General features: G+C 41.6%; 1 protein-coding gene across 1 annotated transcript; it reads left to right on the forward strand.

The window, feature by feature from the left end:
- Positions 1 to 273: 273 nt before the first annotated feature.
- col9a1a (collagen, type IX, alpha 1a) lies at positions 274 to 18994 on the forward strand. Its single transcript, XM_086083331.1, has 32 exons — positions 274 to 403; positions 3552 to 3626; positions 4302 to 4340; positions 4447 to 4509; positions 7209 to 7262; positions 7345 to 7380; positions 7471 to 7494; positions 8244 to 8297; positions 8374 to 8427; positions 8513 to 8545; positions 9397 to 9453; positions 9543 to 9596; positions 9735 to 9788; positions 10135 to 10188; positions 10255 to 10308; positions 10624 to 10677; positions 10754 to 10807; positions 12262 to 12315; positions 12389 to 12442; positions 13102 to 13146; positions 13230 to 13283; positions 13354 to 13407; positions 13487 to 13540; positions 14325 to 14396; positions 14602 to 14637; positions 14709 to 14753; positions 14839 to 14871; positions 15510 to 15656; positions 15860 to 15914; positions 15985 to 16173; positions 16655 to 16732; positions 18643 to 18994. The coding sequence occupies exons 1-32, from the start codon at positions 317 to 319 to the stop codon at positions 18846 to 18848; spliced, it is 2076 nt and encodes a 691-aa protein (XP_085939457.1). The 5' UTR covers positions 274 to 316; the 3' UTR covers positions 18849 to 18994.
- Positions 18995 to 19614: the final 620 nt, after the last annotated feature.

A 19614-nucleotide genomic window follows, 5' to 3' on the forward strand; every position in this document is an offset into this window, starting at 1 on the left:
AAAAAAAAAAAAAAAAAGATTAGAAAATATATCCTTAGTCTTAACATGGAAATTCCATTTATTCATGATTAAACTATTCGATCTTTGAATTGGAATGAAGCACTTTTGTGGTCAACTTTCAGGGAAGTCAAAGTAATTCCATTCCATCCCGTTTTAGGTACACTCCTTGTTCTCCTCCTCCTCCTCCTGCAAAGGGATGAATAAACAGGACCTCCTCCTCCTCCTCCCAGCGAGGGAGGCGGGGGGGGGGGGTCCAACAGGTGGTCCCTTCTTGAGTAATCCGGACAAATCTGGGAAAAAGGGGACTCGCGGTGCCATGGTCAGTCGTGGGAAGACCATGGATCTGTGCAGGAGCTGCCGTCTGCTCCTTCTGCTGCAAGCGCTTCTCGTTGCCTCGGCTCAGGTGAGGCAAATCTGCACGTTTGTAATGAAGAGTCGGATCGGTTTTTTTTGGCGCATCTGTGATTTCTGTTATCATAATTATTAGTTATTTAGCCAAAGTTAGCAAACGATTGTCATCAAGATGCGGGGCAGCATTTGGTTTGGAACAGTGGCTGCCATCTTTCTCTTGTCAAATGATGGTTGATGAAGCAGCATGTGGCTCACAAGCCAATGTTTAGGCCAAAAGTCAACGATTGAATGTGAAAGTGATGAGCGGCCGTCGTCGTGGTTTTCAGACAAGGCGGACGCAGCACGAGGTTGATTATTTGCGGTTAGCAACGGCAAACAATTGCATGTTTGTGACGGCAAAGCGGCTTGACGTTTCGTAATAATCCGTTGCTGTGAAAGTGGAATTTTCAGAACCAATCGTCGTTAGATTCTGTTTGATGCAAGTTACGACCTTCATTTGTGTTGGAAAAATACATATTGTGATGTCATATATTTGATATGAATTGACTTTAAAAGCTTGTTGGAACTGGCTGTCCGTTCACGTGGGGTTGTTTACATGTCATGTGCATTGTTGAAATGTGGAGCTTTCGACCCCCCCCCCCCTCGCCCCCCAGGTCAGGTAACTGAAGCAACGGTTGTATTAAACAATAAAACACTGACAATATAATGGATATACCAAGTATTTCTTTTTTTAACATAATTCAGTTTTTATCTCTCAAATTTACGTTGTGTATAGCGCCAAACTATTTTCTTGTCTAGAAGCAAAGCAAAATGGATTAAAAAAAAGAAGCTCTGCTGTAAAGTAATTTTTATCAAAAAATTTATTAAAATTATACATACAAAAAATTTTCAACTATTTTCAATTGAACTTTTAGTCATTTAAGCTTTTAACTTTTTTTTCTCAGCTTAACTAAAGTGAAACAACAGCAAATCACGACAAAAGGCGACAACATATAAATTAAAGTACCATGTGTAAAACAAAGAGAAAATCAAGCATCCAAATAACTTTTGTCAAATTAAGATTGGCGATGAGAAAAAACGAAGTGCGTCTGGTTTGAGTTTATTTGGTCACAAACGATCTGCTGTGTTTTGGAGAAGATTCTCTCAGGACGGACTGACGTAAAGATATACATTTGATGTGTATATACATATTGTGGGGCAACGCATGTACGGAGATTTCGTCAAGCAGCAATCGTGGAGCAGTTGTGTTTTGGGGCTGTTGCCGGGCAACACACATTTTGGATGTGGGTTGAGGTCTGGAGACTGGCTCGGCCACCGCAGGACTTTGAAACGCTACGGAGCCACTCCTTGATTGTGAGGGGTTGTGTTTGGGGTCCGCATTGTCATGCTGGAAGACCCCAACCGGGCTTGATCCTCAATGACCGGTCGGATCAGTCGTCCTGTCCCGTTTGCAGGAAAGCAGCCGGTCGCGGCGTGACGTTTCCTCCGCCACGCGTTCTCCGGACGCAACTCAGCATTCGAGTTTGTACCAAAAAAGCTGGATTTGATCACATGACTTTCTCCCAATCCTCTTCTGGATCATCCACATGCTCGCTGGAAAACGGGCCTGGGTTTGAACCGGCTTAAGCTCATTCAAACCCAAAAACGTGTAACCAAAATATATTGACACCTTTTTAATGTTTTTTTTGGTAGTTATTACAGAAAAGCGGCCAGCAGGTGGCAGCGGAGCATAAGAGATCAGCCAGAGCCAAGTTGCAACGAGCTCTTTTTGTCAGTGTTTTTACCAGGAATGTGAATCGCGATGAAACTTAGCTATATTCTAATGCTAATTGCTGCAAAATGGGAACAGATACAAATATTTATATTTTTCCAGATGAAAGAAGACACTCGAATCTTTCTTTTGGAAGGTCCCACGCTTTATAGCAATAGAACACAATATTTTGTGGGCCTTGCAAAATCTGTCAAACAGCCGGGAGCGAAGGGGGTTGCTTCAGTGAAAATGGCTGCCAGTGAATGAGTTAGGCAGAGGGACACGTCTGGCACTGCACGATTTGATTCCCCGCCGGCGTCGTGTGTTACAGATTTGTTACTTTGGTTCCAGCACTCTGCAGGTCATTCACGTGGCGTAAAACGAGTCCTTCCGAGATGTTCAGGATCGTTTTAGACACGCGGGATGCGATGTTGCGTGGAGCCACAAACCAGCCCTGGCTTGTTTGGCGGTTTTGGAATTTCCATTTTAGTTCGTTTTTATCTGGTTTTGGTTTTGAGTTTTTGTTTTTTTAAATTGAGTTAGTTTTAATTAGTTTTCAGGGTGGTTCTGTTAGTTTAAGTCATTTAAGAAATGCTTAGTTTTAGTTTCAGTATTAGTTTTCATTTTGTTTTTAATGTGTATGACTTGTGCGCAGAGGTGGCAAATCCAGGTCCAGAAAGTAAAAACCCTGCCAAAGCTTTAGCCATTGATGCTAGCTAGCTAGCTCCCTAGCAGGTAGACGAGCACCATGGAAGCTAACCAGGGAGCTAGCTAGCACCTGGGGTTAAAGCCCCAAACTGTGACAGGGTTTTGACTTTCTGGACCTGGATTTGCCACTTCAGCTTGTGCGCAATATTTAATAAACACCAGATTAAAATGAGAAAAGCAACTCATTTCTTACTTAGCATTGCATTTCGTCGTTGCCTCGGAGCGACCTCATCTGAAGGTGCGTTCCTATTGGCTGCTGCTCGATGACGTCACTTCTGTGTGACACTTTCAAACGTCCTTATTCCGGTTACGTAAGTAGACTTAAAATCGCATTTAAAATCGTCCCCAAAGTCTCATGCATTAAACTAACGACCAAAAACTAAAACAAAGGAAATTTTTGCTATAATTATAGTTAGTTCTAGTTAGTTTTGTAAACATAAAATGTAGTTTGTTAGTTTTGGTTTTTATTTTATTTTGTTAACGAAATCGTTTTTTGAATTTTAGTTTAAGCATGTTGGAAGCGAGCCCATTTACATATTATGCATACGTGTATGAAGGTTTTTGTGGCATTATAAAATGTGCAAGTCATAGCGACACATTCACACATGGCACCAATCACAAATCCCGGCACGCGACGACCGACTGACCTCAGATCAGCCAAACAAAGGCCGTCTGTGTGCGGCGTACATGTCCGATGATGACGGTCAAAATAACTTCTCTTTTTTTTCTATTTATTTTGCAGAGGGGCCCGGTGGGTCCCAGAGGCCCCCCGGGACCACCCGGAATTGCCGGCGTGGCCGGCGTGGACGGCATTGATGTGAGTTTGCCGTCATATATTTGATGTTGATTCTCCTGCAAGGTTGTGCCGAAGAAACCCGAGCACGGCGCGTTCCAGTGAAAAGCTGCTTGGAACAGCATGAAAGCCTCTTAAACCTCTCAAAGCCCCCCAAACAAGTCGAGAAACCCGTTTGTGTGTGTGTGTGTGTGTGTTTTGGGGAATTTAAAGGAGACCTCTTACAGGTTTTTACCACAATTTACAAGAGTTTTCTGAGTGTCTTACTCGCATGATTTAGTCACATGATTAAGTATTATAGAAATTGTAAACTAACGTTTCTGTGCATCCAACAAAACATAGTGCAGCTCTGCTTACCTAATGATTTTGGCATGATGGTGTTGCGCGCATTGGTTTGAAAAATGGTGGATCTTCACCCAGCCTTGCTGAAAAATCATCTTTTAAGGACATGGCCAAAATGGGGAGAAAATAGCTGCTTCAAACTTTACAATGGTTTATACTTCATGTGCCTTTTTCAGGTAAGGAAAAATGTTTTGAGACTTTTTTGGGGCATCTATCCGTGACGGACAAGTCCACCAAAATTCATGTTGGTCAATCAAATGGGGTCAAGGGGCTGATTTTAAGTTTCATGTTCATCAAACTGGTGCCGGCAACCGAATGTTTAAATCCATTCCAACGAGATCATTTTTTTGTGTTCAGGGCGAGAGAGGCGTGGACTCCAAAGTGAACGGCGGACCAGTGAGTGACCAACACGCACGCACGCACGCACACGCGCACGCACGCACGCAAGCGCACGCGCGCACGCACGCACGCACGCACACTAAAGTTTTGTTTTTTTGTGCAGGGCCCCGCCGGAGAAAATGGCAAAGACGGAGCTGCCGGAGCTTCGGGACTTCCAGGAGCAGACGTAAGGGGAGCAACAAACATAACATAAAAAGATGGCATTCCGTACACTGATATTTGAACGGTCTCGATGCGCTGCTGTGACCGACTGACGACCAGTCGTGGGCGTGGCCAGCTGAGCTCTTACAGCAAACATAAACCTCCAAATGTATTACATTTATTTGCATTTGTTTTATTAATTTAGCTCATTCAATAATTTGCTGATTTATTGTGACTAATAATATAATATTGTTAAAAAAAAAAGAAGATAATTTAACTTTATTATTTACACATTTGAAAAATGAACATTAACAAGGATTTATTATTTAGGGAATCATTTTATTTCTTGCATTAATTTAGCCATCTCTCCCTCAAATTGGTTAATTAAAATTCATTCAATTAATTTGTATTTCAAAATTTTCCCTCATTTTTGATTTATTGTAAATAAAAAATAAACAAAGCAAAAATATTTTTAATACACATGCATTATTTTAATAAACAATTGGTTCATTAATTGTAATAAAAATAATTATAAACAATACAAGTAATATTATTTTATGACTAAAATGAACTATTAGTTGTATTAATTTAATCATTTACTCACAAATTGGTTAAATAATTTAAAAAACATCTGTATTCATTTTTCTAATTAAATAATGAATGTATTATAAACAACCCATTTTTTTAAAAATAGTAAAATTTTAACTACACATTTAGCATACTTTGACTAAAATGGGAACAATGAGTAAATTATTTTCTTATTAAAATTAACTCATTGTACTTGTTAATTTAATCCATTTTCCATTTTTTGTTTCTCCATAAATGTTTTATTGTAAATAACTGAAAACGATTGTAAAATTAACTGTTGTATCGACATAGTTATCTTTTTAATAAATAATTGGTACCTACATTGCAATGAAATGAAATAAGAGGTTGAAAAAAACAAGCATAAATCGTAATTCTTCTTATTAAAACGATCGAGCATATTTCCCATTCACGAGAGGTTTTAAAATCAATTGTGATTTTCTAGGCTTGCGCGAAGCGACGGGACGAGCAAGTGGAACGTGTATCGTGGCTTCCTGATGGAAACAGGGCTCTTTTTGTGTGGGATGGCGGCGGTGCGGGGGCGGGGGGCGTTTTGGGGGGGCCGAGCAGAATGGAGCCAGTGTGTCGTGAGGCGATGCGGCTCTGGTGGCTTCCATTGCAACATAAAACGAGGAAGACGATTGGACGCAAGTCCACTTCATACCAGGACTTGGCAACAGTTTTGGGCCAAGAACCCCCCCCCCCCCCCCCCCCCCCCTCGTGATACTAAAAGCAGTTGAACAAAAATACAACATGTAGCACCAAATGCATATTTTTGGAGGGATGATAAAGTTGTACTTTTACGGGGAAAAAAAAAAAGAGTCCGCCTCGGACGTTTTGTCAGCATAAAAAGTGATAATCATGAGAATAAAGTTGCAATATTATGATATTAAAGTTAGTTGAGGGAAGAATATATTAACTTTATTCTCATAATTGGGAATGCTTGTTCCAGACCGATATCAAGTACTCACTTGACTTACCGATACCACAAACTACTTTCTATATAAAAAGGCTGAATGACCACAACGGCAGATGATTGTGAACGTAAAAGAGACACACTTGATGCTTCGGCGTGACAGCGCAGTGCCAGCTACTGGCGAGGAGGACTTGTACTTGACTTCAGATTTATTTTTTAAGCCTTAAGTATTGGTGGCTGGCATCGGGAGCCTTCACGAGTACCAGCTACATTGAAGCAAGTTCAGTGTTGGTACTCACTTACACCTTTTATTCTTGAAAAGTTGGCCTTAAGCGAGGCTAACGTTATAGGGCTAGAAGATGCTAACTAGGCGCTAACTTACAGTTAACTCATTCAAACCCAAAAAACTAGTAAACACGGTTTTTAATACATTGTCCTTCGCTCCCCAATTTTTTTTTTTACACATTTGTTTGTTTTATGCAAGCGCATGCAGCTTCTGACATGAACAGGCGGCTTAAAGCAATGCTAGTTATTGCATAAAAAGCGGCCAGCGGGTAGCAGCAGAGTATAAGAGATCAGCCAGGGTCACGTTGCAACAATCTCTCAAGGTCATCCTCGACCACGCCGGGAATCCGCTGCACAAGACGCCGTCTGCTCAAAGGAGCGACGGATCTGATCGGAAAACAGAACCGAGCCTTTTAAGACATCTTTTTATCACAGCCCGTTTTCCGTGTCTCCCTCAGCCAACACAGGAGAGGATCAATATCAGGCTTCTCCAGAGCTGGCTGGTTATCTGATCATTTGAACGACCTGTGTTGGCTGAGGGAGACATGGAAAACAGGCTGGCTGAGGGGTCCCCGAGGACCGGGGTTAAGAACCGCTGCACGAGAGGATAGCCAGCAGCCAGTTTATAGCATCAGATGCTAACTGCCTGTTAGCCGAGGATGGCATTTGAGCAAAACTGTCTTTAGGATGATCAAATGCTAACTATGCTATCTCAATCCGAGCAAAATGACGCCATTAAAAAGGGTACGAATGAGCAGCTATTTTAACCTTGAGTGAGAAAAACTTCGGCAACAATTCTACATTTATGAGATGTTAACAATCAGCTAACTTTTAGTCAAGTTAACTTCTTTTCAATCCGCTCCAAGTTGTACAGTTAGCAGAGGCTAACTTCCTGCTCACTATTAGCTATCAGTCAGCAACATTGTTGTCTTGTGCAGGGACCCGTGGGACCTCCCGGAGATCGAGGTTCGGCTGGCGGAAAAGGAACTCAAGTCAGTTGATTATGCATCAAATGTGGTCCAATTCCACCTAAGAAAGATTCTTGTGCATCACCAACAATCGTCTCGTTCTCAGGGGGATCCCGGACCACCAGGCCCGGCCGGGCAGCCCGTAAGTGCACGACACGCATTGTTTTTCACGTTCATGTGGACGTTTTTGTGAGTGTCGTTCTGTAAGTGAAGGGTGTGTGGCCTCTTGCAGGGCGTGGGACCACACGGCTTGGATGTGAGTAGCGGCAAAACCAAAACAATTCTTCTTTTAAAATCTCAGGAAAAAAAGTGCAGCTTTGCTCCTTTTGCTCCTACTTGCCCCCCGAATAAAATACTAACAATTCTTGAAAAAAATAGGAATCGTTTTAAAAAAAAATATTTTTTGAAAATGCAAGTTTATTCTAAAAAAGAAAAATGAAAGTTTTTTCCACAGACAAAAAACCCTACTTAAAATAAAACAATTACTTTTCAACAAATACATATTTTTTTCAAAAACAAAACACCCTCTTAATATTATTTTTTTGTGTTAAATCTCATATCTATTTATTTTTCTTTTACAGAAAACACACATTTCTGACGGAATAATTACTCAAAAATATATGCAATTACTTTTTTAAGTGTGTGTGTATATCGTATCTATAATAATAATAATAATAAAAATAAGAAGAAATTATATTTGTAATGAACTTTATATTTAGAGTAAAAAAGTACAAATCCTAGCAATCGGTTGACTTCTTTAAAAAAAGAAAACGACTTTTTATCTCTGAAATTCTTGCAATTTTACAAAATGTGATTTAAAAAAAAGTTTTCTTGGAACGCTAGTTGAAATAAATAAACAATCCCTGAAAACAAACAGTTTTCTTCAGAAAAAAAAATCCTTGTAAGAGTTACTAGTCCCCCCCCCCCCCCCAAAAAAAATAAAAATAATTCTAAATAAAAAAATAATAAAAAAACAAGCTCTTACATGTATTTTGTGTTGACCAGGGCATCCCGGGGACCGACGGACTCCCAGGAGAAATGGGCAAAGCGGGCCCCCCTGTGAGTACCCTACATGGGACCACCAACTCCAACTTGTCTGATTGAAATGAAAACTAAAGTTGCGTGTCCATCGCAGGGTGCCAGAGGCAAGAGGGGCCAAGTGGGCGCTACAGGAGCCGTGGGAACTCGGGTAAATTCAACTGGGACGCTGCCAGTTTCTTGTTTGCTGGCGCCAACGCTTGAATTGCACTGAAATGTTTTTTTTTTTTTTTCAGGGTCCTCCGGGAGTTTATCAAGGCCAAGAACTGGTGAGTTTCACACTCGTTCGGTCGAAGGACTTACGGTAGAACTGTGTGATATGACGTTATGTATCGTAGTCCATCCGTCCATTATCTATCGCTCATCTGGGGGTCGGGTCCCGGGGGGCAGCAGTTTTAGCAGGGAAACCCAGACTTCCCTCTCCCCAGCCACTTCAACCAGCTCCGGCGGGATCGCAAGGCGTTCCCAAACCAGCCGAGATACATAGCGGTAATTCGTCTCTCCAAAGTGTCCTGGGTTGTCCCCGGGGTCTCCTGCCGGTGGGACATGCCCAGAACGCCTCACCAGGTTAAAGGTGAGGCGTCCAGGAGGCATCCGAACCAGATGCCCGAGCCACCTCAACTGGCTCCTCTCAACGTAGTACGATATAAAAACCTCTTCTCATATGACATAATCGTTTGTTTATGTCCTTGGATTTCTCTCGCCGCTGAGGGAATCCTGTTATTTCTCGTCTTGCCCTAAATCAGGGGTAGGCAAGTTCGGTCCTAGAGAGCCGCAGTCCTGCATGTTTTCGGTGTCTCTTGCCTCCAAACCACCACTTATTTAGACATTTCAGGTATGAATTTATGGCCACCCCTATATGAGGCATGGTTTCACCCTGGCCACCCCAATGGAAATTTTCTGGCTACGCCCCTGCCTTTAGGTATATATATATATTTGAACGGCACTGTGTTGTATTTATTTTAATTATTTGCCATTCACTGAATTCCTTGAAAAATATATCAGGATATATATTGAGAATATAAATGTTGAGCAAGCGACTAATTGACATGATGCTCGTCAATGACTTCCTGTTTTTCATTGGATGCTATCTGGCCACTAAAGTGATTGTTGTTTTTAGTGTCCTAGCGCTTGTCCAGCTGGACTGTCAGGACACTCTGGACTGCCTGGCATGAAAGTACGTTTACGTCTTCTATGCCCAAAAATCACACACACACACACACACAAACGTTCTTTTTGGTCCAAGTGCTCGTTTTCTGCGTGCAGGGCCACAAAGGTGTGAAGGGCGAGTCCGGAGAGCCCGGTCGACAAGGACACAAGGTGCTCATACTTGACTTTGCCATAAGACGCCACGCAAACCACATTAGATTACTCCTCGTTTGCTTTAATAGTAATTATAATATTTAATATCACTCAAACTTCTGCAGTACTTTTCTGAACGGTCAAAGATGCTTTCAGGGCGAGGAGGGCGAGCAAGGACCACAGGGAGACGTCGGATCTCAAGGCCTTCCGGTAAGAGACCTTCACAATATCCCGATCCGTCAGTCAATGTCAGAAATGGGCAACCGGGCCGCACGAACCTTTTTTTGTTTGCTTTTGACAACCCGCAAATTGACATCTACAGGACGCTAACAAGCGGCTAACTTATCACTAACTGCTGCAAATGTAGTCTTATCAAAATGTTGTGGTTATGAACTAAGAAAAAAAAAGTACAATTAGGTCAGAACATAACCAAACACAATAATCATTTCGAGATATGTGGCTTGACTGAGACAATAATAATACTGGACAGTTTTGGGAGGTCAACTGTAAGCAATTACTTTGTATTAGCTAACACGTGCTAACGTGCATCCTCCAGGGCCCGGCCGGAGTCAAGGGCTTGCCGGGAATTGGAGGCTCCAAAGGTGAAAGGGTAAGCCACGTCATCTCCAGCAGACGTACGGACTTTGTGACTCGTGACTGAGATCTCTCCAAACAGGGACCCCGAGGGAAATTGGGGGACTTGGGACCTCAAGGACGCCAAGGAGCTCCGGTGAGTTCTGGCGTCCAGGTTTTTTCAGATACGGAACCCCAGACCTTTCAAATTTGTATTGTATCGCCCCACCCACAATCTCATATTTAACACACTAATTAAAATTCTAAGGCCACACATTATCAAACTATTATTCCATGGCCCAAAGTTTTTGTTTTTATTTTGCGCATGTTGTATTGATAACGTGGTCAACATTTTTTTTTCTATCTCATGACATTAAAGTCCCCCAAAAATAGAATTTTGTTGAAAAAAACAAAAAATCCTACATCATGATTCTGTTCCACAAGCAGCCTAACACATTTCTAAAAATTTTAGGGGGACTTTGGCCAAAGAGGAGCCATTGGGGAGACCGGACCCAGGGGGGTGCAGGTCAGATCTTTGTGTCCAGTTGTTGAATGTGCCCCACCCTGGTTCTGCCTTAAACGTGGTCTTGGTGTCTCTGCAGGGGGATCGAGGTCCTTCCGGAATTCGAGGACCACCGGGACCAAAGGGAGAAGCTGTGAGCGCTTGCTTCGAACTTAATCTGAGCAAAAATGATTTGGTTCGAAAAAAGCCAACTTGATACTAACTTAGCTTTAACTGCGGGTTAATTTACAGGATGCTAACTTTAGCCTGAGTGAAATTATACACTTACAAGATGCAAGCTAGCTACTAGCATAGGCTTAGCCTCAAGTGATGCTAAGTTAGCTTTAGCAAAATTATTTGGCTACAAAATGCTAACAGTTAACAGGCTAGCTTACTGTTAGGCTATGTTAGAGTAGACAATATTTGTATTCTACTCTTTGCGTGTTCAATTAACTGAATGGTGAGATTCTGGTGAAGAAGTCCCTTTGCAAAGGTATCATTATCAGAAGCTTCTGGTCACACAAAATGAAGACACCCAAGCCGTGTTCGGTTCAGATTGTGTGTCCCTCCTTCTCCTGCACATCATTATTTATTGAAAAGTCTCCTCCCATTCACAAAAAGGCAGAAGTTCCCAGGAATACAAATCAGATTAGACTTTGAACAATAATAAATCTTCGACCGACTGAGACCGGTACTAGGCTATACTCCCTTTTAGATAAAGAAAAAAGAAACTTGTTGCCCGTCTCTTCTCAGGCGAAAGAGACAGATAAGAATACAATAGACAATACTATTCATTGAGCTACACAGCTATAACTAAATCCAAAACGGCTAAAATATAAATTGAAACTGAAAAACAATGTTAATTCAACAGCTACTAGGCTAGGGTGACCATATTCCACCCCAAGAAAAAGAGGACTCTTGCCCCGCCTTGAAATTGTGGTACCAGTCGCAGTTACACGTTTACCACCTATTGGTCACACAATGCCAACTGGACATTTTCATGAATTTATAAAAATTCTCGGACGCCTGAACAGGCCGTACGAAAATGGTCTGTCCTCCCAAAACAGGATGTTTGGTCACCGTATACTCGGCTGACTTTGGTCTGAACTAAGTTCTACAGACTTAAGAGCCGAACTGCCTGCTAACTTTAATGTTAACTCGGGCAAAATTACAGGGGACTGAGGCAAAATCAAATGACATTGGTATCAAAATGCTAAATGCTGCTAACTTACCTTACCTGACTCACTCTTTTTTTTTTTTTTTTAAAGATGCTATGTAAATGTTCACTGAGGCTAACTTAAACTTAGGTTAGGACACACAATATGGCAAAAGCACTGGATGCTAACTAGTTAGCTTGCATGAACTAAGTTTAACTTCAAGTTTACTGAAGCCAACTTGCTCTCAAGCTGCTAACTTAGCATTAACTGAAATAAGCGGATTTTATTCAGAGAAAAATTATGCGTTTCAAAAATAAGATACTGACTTCCAGTTGGCTGAAGCCAACTTGGTCTTCGTATCGAGGACCCTCAAAGACCACCGGATGCTAAATGGCAGCTAACGCGTTCAGCCATTGAATGTGATTTGCCAGCAAATGTGTTGCTCTCGCAGGGCCTGCATGGTCCAGACGCTCGGGAAGGAATCCCTGGACTTCCTGGTTCGAAGGTGGGTCCGGTCTTCGCGGTTTGAATGGCGTCACTTTCTGTTGCTTTCTGACGGGGATTCTGCGCTTCTTCAGGGACTTCCCGGTAAGGACGGCGCTCCGGGTGATGCTGGACTACAAGGTCTTCCCGTAAGTGTGACTGGTCGCAAGTAGGTATTCCGTACGGTTGTACCGTGATTTAAAAGTGCCCCAACTTACAAGTTTTCTGAGTTGGAAGCCGTCAATTGGGCGATAAAAAAAAAAAAATAACATTTTACTTTGTGTTGCGACAAAATAATTCAAGTGAGTCAGTTCACGTGGTTTAGTTGCAGTGGACCGCGTGCAGTTCTAGGTTTTGTTTTGTTTTTTGCTTTTCTGTGCCGTTCTATTGCCAAATATGTTTTCTAACTGATTGTCGAGACATAAATAGAAAAGGGGAATGTCTACAGAAATAATTTTCTTTCGGAAGGCTAAAATTCGACGATTGGACAAATTTCAATTAAAAAGAGAAAAAGAAAAGATTATTAAAAATTTGGGGCGGCAGGCGATTAGAATTTTAATCGTAATTAATCGCATGACGTCACTAGTTAACTCACGATTAATCGCACATTTGATATCTGTTCTAAATGTACAGTAAAAAAAAAAAAAAAGAGGTTTTCATCCCCTTGCTAACAAAAGTGGCAGTGAAGGAGTTTAAGTGTCGAAACAATTCATTGATTCGAGGAATGAATTTTGTTCATCGATTAGTTGTTGATTGACTGAATAATTGTCGCACCCGCTAAGACGTTTGTTTTTGCCCTGCATTGTAGGGGGTTCCGGGTTCTTACGGCCAAAAAGGAGTTAGCGGTCCCAAGGTACCAAAGCGCCACAGATTAGCACCATCGGTCACCACACGATTGATCAAAATTGCTCACACGTTGCTTTTTTTTTGGGCCAGGGTGTGTCGGGCGACCCGGGTGTCGCGGGACTGATGGGGTCGCCGGGAAAGCAAGTATGGAAGTCTGGGAAATGTTCCCCGCTGATGAAGGCGCAACTCTTGACTGGACAGGCTTTGATTTCAGGGCGAGCGCGGCGACCAGGGCGAGGCGGGGCCCGTCGGACCCAGAGGAGGACCGGTGAGTGCTTATCGGGAAATCCGCCGAGCGGACACTCGGGTCGGGTCATCCCAAATGTAATATTGTCGTTTGATGGCAGGGTGAACGAGGGGAAAGGGGGCCGGGCGGACCAGCGGGGGCACCAGGAGGGCGGGTGAGTGACACCGCTCAACTTCTGCTAGCAAAGCAAAAACGTAGCCGCTACTTCACAGTTAGCCAGTGGCTAATGATTGCATCGGATGCTAACAGTGGGTTTTTTTTCCAATGGGGGGAAAACAAATGGAAATTGGAAATCAAATTCAACATTAAACTTTACTTTGCAAAAAATAATAATTCATGAATTAAAAAAAATCCTCATCTTACAAAAATTAAATCTTTTTTTTTTAGGTCATTTAAAAAAAAAAAAGTGATTATTATTATTTTTTGAATCCTTGCAAAAAAAGTTATACTCTTGTGAGAATGACATTGGATTTATTGAGTTCAAAAGTAAATACTTCACTTTCACTATATTTTGGCCTCTGACTGAATTATTTTTGCATTTCACCTTATAAAAATGGTGAGAAAAAAAATGTTTCCTTGCAACTATTTTTTGGTAAATTTGTGTAAAAAACAGTTATCACAATAGTCAGATTTTTTATTTTTTTTTAAAGAAGTCATTTTGTTCCAGAAAAAAAGCAGTAACTTAATGAGAATAGTCCAAAAGCATTTAGGATTTATCGATCAAGCAAACACCTCCAAAATAGAGTTTTTTTTGTTTTTCAAGAGAAACTCACATTTCTTCTATTTAAAAACTTTAGGGAAAAAGAGAAAGAGCTCTGTGTGCCCACAAATGGCCCGAAGCAATCAGGGGGGGTTGGGGGGGGGGGGGGGTGTCCATTTCCTGTACGCCACGCTAACAGTGGCGCGTGTGTTTGACTTTTTCTAATGCGATGCGATAGGGAAGCAAAGGCGACGCGGGCCTTCCCGGACTCCCCGGACCGGCTGGCTATCGAGGCCAGAAGGGCGACAGGGTACGAAAATACACACGCACAAAAACAAAACAATGTTTTCATATCAAAGTCATTCATCTTTTTTTTGACTACTACTACTTTGGACCCACTTTACGGGGAATAACAGAGAATCGTGTACACGCAAAATTGCAAACTCCAAACGCGTGGCGTTCGCGGCAGTTCCGTTTTCTTGCTTTAAGTTTGGCTTTGGGTTTGTCGCCGCCAGGGTTCCGTGGGTCTGGATGGTCCAAAAGCAGAGCAGGTGCGTTTTTTCCTCGTCCTCCACCGTTTCGTTTTCTTGGCGGGTTAACAGATGTGCGCCATCCACTCCAGGGAGCTCCGGGTTCCGAGGGGACGCCGGGATACGGGGGAGACCTGGTGAGCGACTGCAAGCTCGTGTTCCGTCTTCGGACCCGCTCAAAAGTTCTTCACCGTCCTCATCTGGTGTCTGTCTTTCTTACAGGGCGATCAAGGTGAACCCGGCGAGAAAGGAGCGGTACGTTGGTACAAAGCGACACGTGTTTTTCCGCTTTTGTTTTTATGTGTGAGGGTGGCCAGTTTGTTCCTTTTGGAAGAAAAACGGAAGTTTTTGAATAAGAGTCATATTTTTGTGAAAAAAATATTATTTTTCAAGATTTGTTCAAAAAAAAAAAAGTCTTAAAATAAACTTTGTTTTGCTTAAAAGAATAGGTTTTTTTTTATCATAACCTTCAGAAGTGGCATTTAAAAAAATAATGTAGCATTTTATTTTCATATTTTTCCAAATAAGTCTTAAGGAGACATATTTAGGAGATCCTAATAAGTAGAATTTGAGTGGACAGTTGTATTTTTACCAGAAATTATATTTTTTTCTACAATAAGTATTAATTTTCACACACAAAAATTATTTGAGAAAATGATTGATTTTTAGACAACTTTTTATATAAATAATAAATCTTATTTTTTATATATTTTTTTATTTCGTAAAAGAACGGTAGTACACTTAATTGGATTTTTTTTTTTTTTTTTACAAAATAAAAGAATAAACCGCACAAGAACACCACCAAATTTTATTTCATAAAGAAATATTTTTTTTTGTCATGTTTGTCATGATCAAAATTAAAGTTTATTGAAGAAAGATTTCTTTTCTTTCAGACGGGCCCGCCGGGCGAGACGGGAAACAAAGGACCGGAAGGCGGGCGAGGGCAGCAGGGCAAGGAGGGCGAGCCGGGCCAAGCGGGACCGCGAGGCCTGCAGGGCGACATGGGTGTGCCGGGGATGCCCGGTGGACAGGGACACGCGGTGAGACATCCAAAGATGGACTTAACACCAAAACAGTTTTACTTTTCTGAAGATACAAAGTCAGATGACTTTTTACATTACAAAAGTATTTTTTTACAAGACATTTGTAATCTTTATTATTGTTTTATTTCTTTTGAGTTATTGTTGCAAAAGTAGTCAAAGTGGGACAATGGAGTGAATAATTTGCGCTCGTGTTGACGCAGGGCAAATCGCCGACAGACTCGCGCATCAAACAGGTGTGCATGAGAGTCATGCAAGGTGAGTCGTCATCGTCGTCGCGGCGACGGCCACGGTGGTCCTAATGATCCCTTTTGGTGCCGCTTCACAGAGCAGCTGGCCCAGTTGGCGGCCAGCATGAGCAGACCCGAGTCGGGCCCGTCGGGGTTGCCCGGGCCCCCGGGTCCGCCGGGCCCCTCGGGCTCCAGCGGTGAAAACGGTTTCCCCGGTCACGCCGGGTCCCGAGGGCTGCCCGGTCTCAAGGGCCCGCCCGGCTTCCTGGGCCGCAAAGGACCCAAAGGTGGGACCGCACCATTTGACACACATGGATTTGCATATTTTCATCAATCTTTCTCATTTTTAAAAATATATATTGTGTTGTTTTTTATTGCCCAAAATATATATATATATTTTTTTTGTCTTATAAGAAGTCCCTTTTTTTTAATCATTTATTTTTCAAAAAGTTGTATTTCTTCCCCTTCTCAGTCCATATTTTTCCAGATGAAAAAAACATGTCCATACAATGAGATTGCATAGAAATGAGTCATCATTTTAATTGTATTTTATATGTAAATTATGATTTTTCTTAATTCACTCAGTAAAGTACTAAAATTCAACATATTTTTTCTACAAAAACATGTGTTTGTTAAATATCCCGAATAATTGCACGTGCCCGCGATCCACCATTCGAGAACGACTGTTACGTTACTCAAGTGTGGAAATGCTTTGAACTGACTAACATGTAATGCAAAATTGTTTTGTTTTGTTTTTCCCATTCACAGGGGACCAAGGCGACAGGGGGGACCGGGGGCCCACTGCCCGTGGCCCCAAAGGAGTTACGGGCGCTCCTGGTCTGCCAGGTAAACCACCACTTTGCACAGCAAATAATAGCGATAGCCACGAAAGGGCTGGACAATTCATCCAAATGTCGTCGTGATTTCAATTTTGGCTTCTCACGGATTTAAAAAACATAATAGAAGAAAATCGATTATTGTGTTGAACGACGGTGTGTGTGTGTGCGTATGCAAGTTCCCGGCCTACTCAATAATTTACTCTGTAATTTTATTTGTGAGGATTATTTGGATTTCAAAATGTGATATATAACAATAACAATCTGCCTGGTTTGTATGCTAGTCACAGGCAAAAGCAATACAATATGTCATTTGTATTCACCGTATAAAGGAAGCATTGGCATTTGCAAAATATCAGAAATGCCGGATATTCAGAATTATCAATAATCGGTTTGATTAACCGTGATTTCCATATCAATTGTAATTAGTATTTTTTCAATAATTGTCCAGCCTGGGCCACATTATGTTAAGAAAATAAACTGGTCCTTTAAAAAAAAAAAAAAAAAAAAACATTTTAAACATAATTTGCACTCTCCTCTTTTCTGAGTTTTGTCCACACGACGAGCTCGCTCTTTTACGTTAATTTCAATCGCCAGCAGAGGGCGCTAGAGGACAAACTGGCAGCCCCTTGGGATGGATGCCAATGGCTTGATTGATCTGCATTTTAGTCTACAAACGTAATATTCACATTAAGCACAATATTGCGTTTAGACAAGTGGGGGTACATAAAGCATATTATTAAAAACAACACTAGAACTTTATGGCCGTTCAAAAAAAATAAGCTTAACGTCATTTGATGTCATATGACATTACGTGACACACCTTTTTTTTTCTTTTTTTTTACATATACAATAAGCGTTTTAAAGAGTGTCCCGACTTTGAAGCAGCTCCTCTTTGACAGAGTAGCATTTGAAAGTTAGGACGAACTGAGGGCTAATTCAATCGAAACTGGAGCCCATTAAAATTACTTCCCGTCGTGACACACAAGCCTTGAAACTTAATAACTTACCCCAAACTTTCTTCTCTTCAATGCGGTGGATTTAAAAATAAAAAGATGTGTGATAGTGCTCTCGCTGTCCAGAAGGTGTGGCCTTGAAAGCCAACATCAGTCGTTCACGCCTTCGATGGTCCTCGACCGCCATTTTTTGTTGAACATGCCGGCGGAGTTCTAGCCTGGGACGATAATACGTCATCGCGTTATTTTGTACTCGCGTGAGTCAGCGCTCCACCTAGTGGTAAAGCGGCGCGAGGACAACACATCAGGGAGACACTTGGGAGGGATTATTTTTTTTAATATCCTTTTTAATTGACATATTGTTACCTTATTCAAATGTTATCCTCTACGATTTTTGTTAATATTAATGTTGAATAAAATGTTTAAAATTAAAACTTGGGAGAAATTAATACTACAGTATATCGAAAACGCCGGCCGATTAAAATGTATTTATTTGTAATTATTTATCTGTGGAAATAAGTTTAATAACAAAATTTAAAAAAGTAAACATTGACAGTCTGGAAAAAAATACTGCAAATATTTTTATTACGTATAAACAACATAAGATCAAAACTATAATAAAGTACATCAACAGTAAAAAAAAAAAAAAAAGCCAAATAAATCATAACTTAAAATAGAAAAACTTAGAGGGAAGTAACCACTGAGATAAGGTGGTTGCACAAGTGTGCACACCCTTTTATAATCAGGATGCATGTGGCTGTGCTTAGACTGAGCCAATCATCACTTTCAAACACATCTTAAAAGGGAGTCCGCATATATCTGCCACCATTTTAAGTGTCTCAGATTAACCCCAAATCACGATCAGATGGTCTAGTAGGCTTTTCCTGGCATTTCTTTAGACACATCTTTGAGAACAAGCTCAATTATGATATCTGTGAACTTGTTGTCTTCCATCCCCTTACAGGGCAGCCGGGCCGGTCAGCGTTTGGCAGCGACGGGCGTGACGGCTCCCGGGGGGCCCGCGGGGCTCCCGGAATTCCAGGCGTTCCCGGCCCCCCGGGATCCTCGGGGCCCGCCGGATACTGCGAGCCATCGCAGTGTGTCCTTCAAGCTATGGCGGCCGTCGCGGGGGCCAAAGACTCTGCTGTCAAGGGCCCAGCCGACATGTGAGCGGGTGACGGCGGAAGAAAAAGTGGCCTTTTGTGTACGCTGTAAATGTGTCAATACATTCAATACTTGCCTTTGGTCCAAAAATGTTTCACTGCTTTTATTTATTCCAGCAACATTCCACAGGAAATAAAAGACATTTTGATAAACGCTGACATTTTCTTCCTCCGCAAAACAGAAGGAGAAAAAAAAAAAGGTGGAAAAGTCAGAACCCTACAAAAGAAACCAGAATTTTTATGACAAAAGTTGTATTTTTCTTGATCGCTATTGATTTGTCAGAAATCAGTTAAGCTCTTCCAACATTTGATTTGATATTCCAAAATATATTTACAAATTATTTTCCAAGCCTCTTTTAGCCACAGGAGAGGAAAAATGCTGGAGTCGTGCCTGAAGCGGAAGATGTAACGATAACGGCAATATGGCGATATTAAAACTGCCACAATATGGCCGCCGTCATGTCACGATATTCAATGCAGCACATCTGTTCAAAAAGTCAGCTTGATTTCCATTTGTGCAGTTCTAGCACCCTGGGGTGGCTACTTTTTTTTGATATTTTTTTTTTTGTGCCGTTTAATTTTCACAAGCGATGTTTTGGCCCTTCTATGTTTCAAATCCACGTCAGATGAAGGAGAACGGAATATGCTTGTGAACAGAGTCAATATGTGGAGGAACTCAATGTGTGCTTGCATTAGCAAGAAAGTGCCTCGATATTAAGAATTAGAGATTGTAGGCTGTTTATATGCATTGCTGTTATGCACAAAAGCATTGT

This window comes from Leptonotus elevatus, chromosome 8 (genome assembly GCF_054856555.1).
Source record: "Leptonotus elevatus isolate MCC_2025b chromosome 8, RoL_Lele_1.0, whole genome shotgun sequence".
NCBI lineage: Eukaryota > Metazoa > Chordata > Actinopteri > Syngnathiformes > Syngnathidae > Leptonotus > Leptonotus elevatus.

Bases quoted from the DNA above. Each gene is read 5' to 3' on its own strand.
- col9a1a (XM_086083331.1), top strand. From the start codon at position 317: ATGGTCAGTCGTGGGAAGACCATGGATCTGTGCAGGAGCTGCCGTCTG. The intron at 8,298-8,373 runs GTGAGTACCCTA...TGTCCATCGCAG, and splicing joins TGGGCAAAGCGGGCCCCCCT to GGTGCCAGAGGCAAGAGGGG. The intron at 16,174-16,654 runs GTGGGACCGCAC...TCCCATTCACAG, and splicing joins GGGCCGCAAAGGACCCAAAG to GGGACCAAGGCGACAGGGGG.